A 12,745-nucleotide genomic window follows, 5' to 3' on the forward strand; every position below is an offset into this window, starting at 1 on the left:
TGCTCAATTTTTAAAACGCACTAAGTGACCCTGTGACCTAGTTTTTGACCCGGCATGACCCATATTCGAATTTGAGCTAGACATCATTTAGATACAACATCTGACCAAGTTTCATGAAGATCGGATGAAAACAACTTGAACTAGAGAGCGGACACCAGGCTAAATATTTAAAATGCACTAAGTGACCCCGTGACCTAGTTTTTGACCCGGCATGACCCATATTCGAACTTGACCTAGAAATTATCTAGATACAACATATGACCAAGTTTGGTGAAGATTGGATGAAAACAACTTGAATTAAAGAGCGGACACTTAATACGGACCGACCGACCGACCGACAGACAGACAAGCTCACTCCTATATACCCCACTAAACTTCGTTTGTGGGGGTATAATAATGCATTATACACATATGAGAACAAATGTGTAGACAATGTGGATAAAAGCGAGAATTTAAACAAGAATAAGAGACAGTACTAAACATAAGTATGTGTTAATGCTAAGTACATCTTATGTATGCTAGATAACTGAGAGAATACAAGTTTGCTGGCAAATTAACAATACATGAGTTAGTGGTTCATGCAATCATGTAAGAAAGTGTTTCGTGTGTTGGTTAATTTGTTTCGTTTATTTGAAACAACAGATTTGAAGAATCAAAACCAGGCATCGGTGTCAAACATATAAATACATGATTTGTTGGAATGGTAAGGAAAAAAGTGCTAAAACATCAGGATTGGCTTTGTGAAAGTGCAAGTGTCTTAAAGAGACTTGTTCAAATAATTATATAACATAAGATCATTGGGTTAAAATAGACTAATAGAACGGAATATTGAACATAATGTAAGAATATATTAATTTCCAAAATATCAAAGAAAATCGGTGAAAAAGTTGTTATGTCATATCGTTCTCAATGACGATGATTTTTTTCATGAAAGACATTTGCAATGCATTTCTTGATCTGGCATCTTATTTTGCTAACAGATATGTCTTGATTTCTTCATTTTGATAATTAACAAAACAAAATTATAATTAATTTGCTACTACAGCTACTATTAATCTTTCTGCTGCTATTGCTACTACTACTACTTCTACTTTCACTACTACTAATGCTGCTGCTGCTGCTTCTGTTGTCAACTATACCTAACATAATTTTAAATTGGTGCTACTTCTGCTTTTTTAAACACAATTAAAATCAATTTAACAATCAATTAAAAATCCATATACCAACATTTTATATACATACAATATGCTACAATGTGGCTTATAAAAAAGCTTCTGCAGAAAATAAACATTTGTTGATGAATTCATTTTTCAGCATGTACAAAAAAATGCAACTGAATGCTTCCATAGGATAAGACAATTGGTGCTGACTTATTAAAAACCGTTGGAATACGTGACTGGCAGTTTAAAAAAAGCATCATATAGCTTAGTATTCAGTTCATATTCATGTAATTCTGGAAAGCACCAGTTGTAATACTAGTATGTGCTTTTTTTAAATATATGGATATCTGTTTATTTTGTTAAAATAGCGGTCACTTTTTTATTTATATTTTGGCTGGTCTTTTTTCCTAATTTTTCAATCATGAGATAGCACTGGGTGAAGAAGATGATGACAAAGTTGTTGACTGGATGTGTTCCTGAAAACTGAGGAACCAGAGGCCTGTGACCGAGAAAGACCATCAGAGAAGGCAGACAACTATCAGACGATAATTCCAGGAACATTTCTAAATTGCCAAATACAAAGTGTACAAAATATTTATGACTTTGATGAAGTAATGCCATGCAATAAATAAATAGCAATATATGTGTTTAATTTTAATGTATTCTTTTAGGTAACAGATTCAGACAGAAACGTTTTGTTTTGAGATGTAAAAAGGAATCAGTAGTATTAGTATAAATAAAAGTAACAGTAGTACAAGAATAATAATGTTGAGGATACTAATTTTATTACAATATTTTGAATCAGAAAGATGTATTTACTGAAACTGTTAAAATATGATTGAAAGCCCTTAAGGGATGAATTCCAAGCAATAAAAAACACACAAATTTTGGAAATATGTATTTCATATTAGAAAAAACACTAAGATTCTCAGTTCTGCCAAAACTTGCCGCAGCCAAATTTCCTTTCTTTACAATCATCTACAAATGAAGATCATGCAACTCTAAACGTATGAGCGAGATTCACCTATCCATTGACTAGGCCTTGCTCTGCTTCAATTCATTATTCCTTTTTGCAAGAAACCAAAATTGCGCTAGGGTTTAAATGCTAAAAGATGCATAGGAACACGGTAAGAAGGTAACCATGAATATCAAAATTATTATCCGTATACAAAAGCGTTGTTGTTTCTTCTAACTAACATTAACAGTGTTTCGTTTGTGGAATTTCACATAATTAAGATTGGACGAAAGGTCAAACAGTGTTTTTTTCCCAATATAAATAGGGCCTATAACTGTGAAAACATTATTAAGTCATACATGTTCAGCTTAGATGCACAGCTAATTTGAATTAAATTAAAATGTTGTCTTTATAAAACAAACATATTTGTAGTTTTAATGGTTTATTTACATTGCTTGATTAAAAAATGGCAATATGAACATAGGAAATGATTAAATTGATAATATTTACACATTTAATAGAAAAAGAAATCATTGAATGGTAAGAAAAATGTCATCTTATCATAGCACATTCATACATAACAGAAAGCACTAATGCATTTTAAAATCTAGCAAATAAATAGAGACATAGAAAATATGTGATAACACATTCAAAATCAACACTAGAAAAAGATCGCATGCTGCCAACTGTGAAAGAATATACAGTTATTTCATAAATATATATTTTTTAGATATTCTTTATTTTGTTAACCCAATTTTTTGTTTAATTGATAACAATACCCAAAATACTTTGGGCTTCAAAAATGTATTCATAAAAAGGTAACAAGAAAACCTTTTTTATTATTTTTACTATAGGATAGCAAGAAACAAATTAAGTTTCATTTACATCATCCTCCGCTTCTGACAGAAAACCTGAAAACTTACTAAAACTTTAATAATTATCTTAAAAACTTGTTAATATTATTAATTATACACACTTTAGTAAAAAGCTCAACATGTCTTCAAAACACAAGATTTTGTACAATAAAAATAATAGTTTTCAAATATGGAATAAAAAATTCTTTTCATTCAACATTACATCATAAAGCGTCTTATTTAATATCTTCACACAAAACACAAGCCAATATCAATAAATATGAACTATCATAATCAATGACTCTAAAAGTACCTGTGCATATTAAAAAACAGCCTAAGTAAAATGATGCAAAAGATTCTTATTATTTATAGCACACAGACGTTTGGTTCAACACTGTATGTTGAGAAGTAAGATCGAGAACACAAACACAATACAATAATTTTTCCACATTCTTATCATGTAATTCAAGTAAGTTTTGTTGTTAAGACTATCATATTTGTGTCTTTTTCCACAACTCTTTCATTTTAACATATTGCATCTTAATAGTTTTCACTATATGAATAATCTGTGATCATATATGCATGGCCTAAGGTCTTCAATACTTGTTATCATCAACACTGTGCACCAAGACACATCTTAAGCAAACATCAAATTATCAAACATCAACAAACACATACAAAAACACAGTTTGATATCTTAATTCAGGTCATATAATACAATCAACTCCAATTAATGTCTGGGCTTTAAGAAGCATATTACATTTGTGAAAATTCTACTTTAAACAAAATACAGAATATTATTTGGCAACTAAAAGTGTAAGCATGTGCCTATTTTAGAAATTAAACAATATGAAACAAAACAAAACACAAGAAGAAAATGTCCATTAAAACAAAAACATAAAGATATCTTTAAATTCACTTAAAGCACATATTCTGCACACCATGGTATAAAAGTATCTAGAAATATCTTTTTGATTGGTGGGTTTTGATGCAAACCCACAGTGGTGCAAAACTGCAGCCTTATTTCAGAATCTGCATGATTGTGTATGCTTGTTTTCTGGTTGAAAATGAGCCCTAATGAGCCTATTCTTAAACAGTTCAAGAGGGATGAAGGCCATGGCTTGCTCACCATGAGCTTTTGCACTATTTAAAGAACTATTTTAGAATTCAACCAAGATATTATGATTAGGCAAATATGAGGTTCCAAGAGTTTCACAAGCTTTTAAGTTAATTTTGCCCAGTGGCCAAGTATTTGATACCATGTGACCCAGTTCAAAAGTCAGCTGAGATATCATCTGGACAAATGATCCGAGTAGGTTTCATACAGGATGAGCAAAAATTTGGCCCCTAGTGTTTTCATTATGTATTTAAAGCGAGATTATATGATTTTGTCAATTTTTTGGTAATTTATATAAAATGTGTAAAAACTTATTAAACATATATTTCAATATAAATTAAAATAAAAGTTAAGAATAACATGTGTCGAATAATGCGAAATAAGCCAGATCTTTAATTCTGAAATCGAAAATGTCTGTACAGTTGAATTCGCCAGCATGTAAATCATGCATGTACGATGTGAATCTAAATTTAGTTTAACGGTTCATTTTAAATTCCGGCAACGATATCTATTCAAACTACTCAGGAACACTAACTAAAAAGACAAATGCTTTGGTTATTGTAGGAAAATATGTTCGAAATATTTTCGTCACTATTGGCTCAGGGCGCTAATTTGTCTTTGCTGCATTTTATGAAATTCGTCTTCAATGTATAATTTTTCTTGCCTATTTTGTGTTATTGTAACATATTTTATCTATATATTACCATTAAACACATATACAAAATCGTATAATCTCGCTTTAATAAAACTGTTTACATTTAAAACATTATTCACATGATTAATACAACTTTTCAACTAGTTTCACAGAGTGAATCTGGTAAATTCATTTTAATTTCAAAACAAATAGGCAGTATAATATTGTGATCAGATAAATAGAGGACATGGCAGACGTCCAATGACGCAGGGTGGGACCTTGAGGCAACAGGGGCAAGTGAAGTTAAGGTCCAGCTTGAGAACTGGGTACAGTCCATACAATGAATGCAAAGTCATATGTCAATTTCATCAATGCAGATTTTAGTATGTAAAGCAACATAAAGGCCATTAAAACAGGTCCTTTTTCTGATTTCATTTTAAAACCTTTATCTTTCATTTAATACATTCTGCTGTATGCAAAACTACATTGGCAAAGTTAAGGTGGTAATGGTCAAAGTTTGAATTCTACTGCAGGGTTAAATAATAATCCCTCAGTCATTCACATACTATTGAACTGTGAAGCAAAATATATCTATGTAGGGAAAATCCTTACATTTTGAAGCGTCTTTTAATTGGCAATATTAACATTAAGCTATATTGTGTGAATGAAAAGAAGAATTAATACTATGAGAATTAATGAAGTTACCTAATCTTGTGCAGACACCACATCAGTTTCCTGCAGTCATAAATTTGACTGATAAATAGAGGACATGGCAGACGTCCAATGACGCAGGGTGAGGCCTTGAGGCAACAGCTGCAAGTGATGTTAAGGTCCAGCTTGAGAACTGGGTACAGTCCATACAATTAATGCAAAGTTATTAGTCGATTCAATTAATGCAGTTTCAACAAATAATCAACATGCATTCTCATGTGACAATCTCATCACAACCTCTGACACGACCTAGTGACTTAGTATTGATCCCAGTACACTTAAAACACTCAAATATTGACCCGAAAACCTTTTACAAGTCTCCCAATCGTTTTCATCCTGCCAGAAAGAGATCCTAACAAAACTTTAGTTGGAGCCGTGAAAAATACCCCATCGCCTCTTTGTCACCTATGCTTGTGCGCAAATAACTCAGGAATGTGTTGATCATTGGATGTTATAAACACTGTCCTGCAAATCAACAATCTCTGATTATCACTTGTGTATATGTTGAAGTATTTTGCTTCCCAAACGTATAACATTTTTTGCGGACCTACCCACCAGCAAACATACAGTTACTCCAAACTACCCCCTCTGAATGCCTTTCAGATTTCACACAGGGTGGACCATAGCAGTTTTTGTTTTTGAATCCGTTATTATAGAAGAGCATACAGAGCTGAACTATTCAGCTCCATGGCTTCGTGAGTCATCATACATGTGAGAACCTTGTGAACTACTTCCGTCAGTCCCAACAGTTTCAAAACCTGCAACTCCCTGGTCATAGCTCAGGTCCCCCTCCAGTTCACCAAGGGATATCATTGGCGATTCACCAGCAAGCAAACTCTGAAGAACATTTTGATCAAAGGAGGAAAGGTCAAGGCTTGTGCCCTGGAAACTTGGGTCATTACTTGTGATAAATGGAGTATTGGTTGGCTGATTGCCAGCCCCCATTTGACTCTGATTCTGCTGCTGTGCAAGCATCTGCAGGAGCAATTTTATCTGATCTTGCACCTGATTGCCCTGCACATCCTGCTGTATCGGCGGCTGTGATTGGACAGGCAGCTGCACTGGCTGTGGTAAAACTGGATTTGATTGGGTGGCTGGCTGCTGTGAGTTATTCAAATACCCATGACTCATGAGAAGCTGGATAGCCTGGGCGTTCAAGGTGAACTGAGGAGCCTGGGCAAGTGATGGCTGGACTTGTGGGACCTGCGTGGTGACCGGGTTGAAGTGTAACTTGTTGCTGACAAGATTGGACTGGGAACCCATGGGTGAGCTCTGATCCATGAAGCTGGGCTGAGAGACCTGGTACCCAGCCACGGACATTACTGAGTTCATTGATTGGGGGTGGGCGCCAAGGTTGTTCAGCGAATACTGTGGCAATTCAGGACTGTAAGCTGAAAACGAGATAAGCTATTAAGCTACAGAGTAGCCATAATTTACAATAACCATTTGCCAAAAGCATGCATGTCTATTTTTTTGATAATGTCACAACAGTTTCAGTTCAGAAAATCATATTCAGTGTTTCCCTTGCCGCCGGTGCATTTTTGTCAAAAAGGTACATTAAGAATCTGTCATACAATTTTTAAGAAAAAAACACACAGAAAAACTGCAATCATAAGGTCCAAATATTATGTAATTTCAAACATGTTGCACACGGAAGATTTTTTATCACATGCCATACCCTGTTTCCCATTAATATAACCATTACATATATTTTTATCTTACACATGTGTAATATACTTTTAGAGCGTTTCCATAGGCTTGGTTTTCGTTTATTGACCAATCGCATTTTGTTATTTTGCTGAAAATGACGTCACGAAATGTAAGCAACATTTGGCATTTATCATTATGATTGCGTAAATATTTATTTCATTTGCTCATTTAAAAGCATGTGATAAAAAAAGATCTGACACTCGTTGTATTTTATTAAACTCATCCAGGAAATTCGTTATTGAGCTCGCCAAAGGCTCGCTTACTAACAAAATTCCTGAACTCGTTTAATAAAATATGGTATGATATGACAACTCGTGCCATATCCTATATATATGTAATTTTAAACAAAGGGCAATAACTCCTTAAAAAAAGATGCTATCAGAGAACTTCAATAATGTGTGCTTACGTATCACTTGACGACTATAATTCTGTACAGGTTTTACAAAAATCATGCATTTGTAGTATGGGTTGCATACAGAAACTTAAATATTCAATTTAAACAAAAGGGATATTATAACTCTTTACAAAATATCTCAAAAGCAAAACCGTGACAATATGCACTGAAGCACTTGGAGATATTTATTCTGTAATAGTGAAATACAAATGGCAGTCATCCAAATTTATCTGTGGACCGTGGACCTAATCCACCAACATTTTGCTAGGTCCACCAAAATTTTAAGTTTACCCAATCAGAGGTCTATAAAGAAACTTTATCTATAGAGGTTCTTGGACAAGCTGGACAATATAGACCAGAAAATTTGCAAGCCATGTTAAAAACAGCTGAATGGCAGAAAGAATAGTTCGCTACCTTCATCTTTAACGATGACCTCACTCTTTGGTTTGTTAACTCTAGTTGCTTTCAGTTTCAGTCTCTGTTTCAGCTGTTCTTGTGTGACTGGTCCACTATCTGAAAAACAGAAAGCAAATGTGGCAAAAAGGGTCAGCAGGTGACACATTCTCATATTTGACTGCCTTTTTAAAAAAGCAATTTGCAATTTGACAGTAAAGACATTATAAACAAGGTATGTAAAATTTCACTTGTCTGGTTATGATATGTCACAACAACACAAAAAGATAATAGATTTCACAAACTTAAAGAATGATACATGTATTGAAAAGTTTAAGTAAATCATTTGATCACATGATCTGATCTCAGTTAAGAACACATTTATATTAAATGTTTGTTGATTAAAATAATTTCAAACAAGTCAGTCCAAAAAACAGCTTTGAACCCCATCCTGTATTTTTTCACATTGAAGTGTTAATCATGACCTTGAGTTGCCATGACTTCCTTGTGAAAATTGCCTTAATGTGATAAACATAGGCATCACATTTCATGAGAATACTTTAAGGTGCGTATATTATACAGGACCCGATTAAATACAGGCTCAAAGACTCAAATGTTAAATGCAACCTTGACCTTGAGTAAGCATGACTGGATTAAGCCTTTTGCGAATGGGTTCAATGAGCTAAACATTTGAGGGAGGTTCAAGAAAAATCCTTTTAAGGGTTAACCCCTTCCCACTTAGATACGTATTTTACGCATTTGTAGTCCATTAGAAAGTTCAATTTGATTAAAAATCTTTCTTAGTATATTCAAGTTTTAAAGGCTTCATTTCCAATCCTTAGATACTCATGAGCAGCAAACAGAGTAAAAGCTGAACAGACTGGGGGTTACTAGCAGGCTGTTCTGGTTTTATGCTGTTTGCACATACTAGCAATTTTCACTTTGCTTCTGAGTGGGAAAAGGTTGAGAGATATAGGGCAGACACCAAAATTGACACAAAAATAAGGCTTAAAATTGCAATCTTTAAAACCTTGACTAGAGTGAAAGGCCAATGCCGTTTGTACATCATCTCAATCACCATAAGGTAAATCCTTCAAATTGCACACTGATGTTGAGTTGACACAACCATTTCCTTGACCTCAAAGTAAGACCTTGACCATAAGTTGGCGTGACTAACTCAATACTTCTGAACATGATCTCAATGACTTGAACATTCAGATTTCATGAAAATCCATGACAATGTATTGGACACATAAAGCACTGCCGAATATGTTACAGACCCATAGAGACAGACTACAAAGGGAAAACAATATAAACAAGATATTTGTTGAATTTTCCAGTAAGCTATAAAAAGAACATAACATTCTTTCATACACTGTCACCATAAACATTACCATACACACAGATAAGCTGTTTGTAGTAAACAACATGAATATGTCATTCTGAGTTCACAAGAAGGCATGTTTGTAACAGTCCATAAGATAAAACACAATTTAAATAGTTTACCTCCAGACGAAGTGAAGATTGCCAGGTTATTGGCTTTCCTCTTACGCTTCTCTGCAATCCTGTCCGGGTCTAAATGAAACCAAAACATATCACAAGTTCAGTGATAATTTTTAATTTTTAACCAATGAGTTTAAAAAAAGCACATGTGCTGAAACAATGAGCTTTTTCCAAAAACAATGAGTTTTTTTGGTTTTCATATTATTAATAAAAAAACTTGAAAAATCAACGCATTTTTACTGATTCATAAACATTTTAATCTCTAAAAGTAACTGTTAAAACTAAAAACACATAACATTAACACTCAGTTTCGTGTTTGTTATAACCTCATCGAGAGCGTCAGCGAGGCAAGTACATCTACTATTTTGAACAAGTTTTTGCCTAACTGGCAAATAACTTATAGTTGGTTAAAATATGAAAGTGAAGGTGACTTGATGTACTTGCCTCGCTGATGCTCTCGGACGATGCTACATGTTTATTACTTTTAGCAACTCCAAATGCAGCCTTCAAAGTTAATTGATCTTGACAGGGTTGTTTTTTTGGGTGGCATTTTAACAGTTCAGAAAGCGAAAACGGATGCGAACGTTTGGATGTTTCTACGTCGTCTTATTCAATTTTATAGTTCACGCACAAAGCAGAGAACCAGTATGAAACGCAGATACGAATGACGCAGTACACATATTGCCGGTGTAACAGTAAAAATCACCTTTTGCGTTTCGATAAAATGCGGAAATATTCGGGCCTTGTTAAGTATTAACAAGTATCTTTCCGATTTGGTCTTTCTTGGGAATCAATCCGCTTTTTAAGACGCAGATATTTTTGTCACATGCGCTTTTGGTACTTTAAATGCGCAAATAACGCAAAACGCACATAAAAAATTATCACTGCATGTTGAATATTAAACACCTATCATGCCTTAGTGTACACTTGGAGACTTTTCTAACGCAACACATATTCAAATCAATATACATGTAGCTCCCTTATTAAAGAACGGATTTTGTTGAAATTTGGACTAAGACTAGTGTAACACATATCTAATACTTAATGTAAATTTAATTGAAATTAATCAACATTACAATATCAAACATAACAAATTTAACATATCATTGAAAAAGTAAAATTGTCAAAATCGATTATGGTAAAATAATAATGTGAAAAGTAAAAGGCATTAACTTACACGTCGTAATGACCGACCAGCTTGCAACATAGCGCTCATTAATTTCATACAAGCCATAATTTTTTTGTAATTAATTTCATGTTTTCCTGGTGAAAAAACCCATCAAGAATGATGAAATTGACATAAAATTGGAAGAATTATGTACTACACTTGGTGACTTTTCAAACGCAGCATTTTTCAAACCTCAATATCTCATTTATGAGTAAATATTTTGATTTATAATCGTACATGTGATCATTTGACTACAGTATGTGCAAGCAAACGATAAAATCATTCTGATCGGATGCTTCAGCAAGTGGGGAGGGTAAGCTGCAACATGCCAATTGCGCTGTTGCACTCCTGAAATTTTATACGAGACATATTGATTTTAAAATTAATAGCATGTTTTTCTGGTGTATTTACCCAGAAAATTAGAATATCACACTTTACCATTTTCACGTGCAAAAAGATGAAACCACACCTACCCCACGTGCAAAAGCGCCACATTGCCACGGATTAATGATTTTATTGTAATGTTGCACAGAATATAGTCAAATGATCACATTTGCAATTTTAAATCAAAATCTGAACTGATTACTGAGATATGTAAGTTTGAAAAATGTTATGTTAGAAGTCTCCAAGTGTAGTTCAAACCTACTTATTTTAGCTAGATTGCATTGAAAATCAAGGCTTATTGAAATTATCTCAAGTCCGTTTCCTCGGTAGAACCAGTACTTGGTAAAGAATGCTCCAACAGTCAGGATCAAGCCAATGATCTCCGGGTTGCAAGACGGAAGCATAATCACTTTGCCAACACAAACTATAATGCCTTAAGGTAGAGGTGAGTATTTTAACTGCAGGATCAGGGATGTGTTTTTATTCCTGCAGTACTACTTTTCAATTGGGAGTATGACAAATTAAGATCAGCTATCAGATCAGATCAATTTGTATATACAAAATTAAATAACAAATTGCTAACTCTATTACCTTATATCTGCAAATCAGGAAATGCATTTGTATTGTACTTTGTTCTGTAAGTATATTTTCTGTAAATACTTTTAAAGTACTAAACATACATTTAGGCTCACACAAGATTCTTACCTGGATCTTCGGGCTGGTAGGTGAACCGTATCGGGTCACTGCCCTCCAGGTCTGAGCTCCTCTGCAGCTGCATTTCTACTTCCACTGGCTGCTGTATGTCCTCGTCCATATATGGAGGCGTCTTAAACACGATCGCAAACTGAAACAGGCACAAAATGGTACATGAGAAACAATTTCCATTTTATTTCATTATTTTTGTGCACTTTATTTTTGTTTGTTCAATCGAAATAACTGAGAGGTATGCATACAAGTATTTTTATAAAAAAATGTTTTGCTCTCAACTCTAAAAATGTCAAGTTAAATGCTTATTAATGTGAAAGTAATCACTAATGTCTGAGATGCCAAAGTATACAAACAAGTCAAACCTGACGATGAACATCGTTCTGTCCAAAATCACCAAAGGCTTCCCATACAACATGCCCCTGCTGCTCTAGGTAAAATCTCACCCGCACATCATCTGTAAATCAAATTCAGTGAGTGAGATCAAGTTTAAAATGACAGTGTAATACTCTAACAGGAGTCCGGTAATCAGAGACTACTGGAAATGAGACTTGGCCTCCTAGTTTTTTGTCAAAGGAGACTGTTGCACTCTTTAAAAATAATCTTTGAATTATAAAAAAAATCCCTTGATTTACTTATTCATTTTGCAAGATCATTATGTCCCAACTTGTTGTAACCAGGTAGAATTTCCAATAATTCTATCAGAGTAGTAAGTTATCTACCTTTGACCACTGTGAACAAATGTCATAGTTGACTGACTTTAAATCAACTCAGTCAGGTGACCACTGTGACCAATTACAACTTTGAGTGATTTTAAAACCTGTTCAGCCAGATTATTTTTCCCTCTCTTTTGCATTGTGTTCTCGACAGTCAAAGTGTCAGCAGTCAGTTTTTGCTTGAGCTGCAGAGTTTTATTTCTTCATATGTATTTCTTATCAGGTTAGTACTAAGTGTATTAAACATGCAATACATTTTTGTATTTATTATATACTGTTGAATTGATTGCAAATGGGTAATGCTCTGTTTGTAAATTCTTTGTATTGAGGTTTTGTGTATA

General features: G+C 33.9%; 1 protein-coding gene across 2 annotated transcripts in view; it reads right to left on the bottom strand.

Moving 5' to 3' along the window:
- Positions 1 to 1,928: 1,928 nt before the first annotated feature.
- The window catches only part of LOC127875376 (putative transcription factor p65 homolog), a 42,309-nt gene continuing 31,492 nt past the window's right edge, over positions 1,929 to 12,745 (bottom strand). For both annotated transcript variants that reach the window (XM_052420418.1, XM_052420417.1), the window contains exons 7-11: positions 12,054 to 12,145; positions 11,689 to 11,827; positions 9,435 to 9,503; positions 7,950 to 8,048; positions 1,929 to 6,822 (exon numbers count right to left, since the gene is read on the bottom strand). In XM_052420418.1, the coding sequence (XP_052276378.1) occupies positions 6,107 to 6,822; positions 7,950 to 8,048; positions 9,435 to 9,503; positions 11,689 to 11,827; positions 12,054 to 12,145 (1,115 nt within the window). In that variant the 3' untranslated portion in view covers positions 1,929 to 6,106. The remainder of the gene's footprint in view (positions 6,823 to 7,949; positions 8,049 to 9,434; positions 9,504 to 11,688; positions 11,828 to 12,053; positions 12,146 to 12,745) is intronic.

Source organism: Dreissena polymorpha, chromosome 3 (assembly GCF_020536995.1).
Source record: "Dreissena polymorpha isolate Duluth1 chromosome 3, UMN_Dpol_1.0, whole genome shotgun sequence".
NCBI classification, from domain to species: Eukaryota; Metazoa; Mollusca; class Bivalvia; order Myida; family Dreissenidae; genus Dreissena; species Dreissena polymorpha.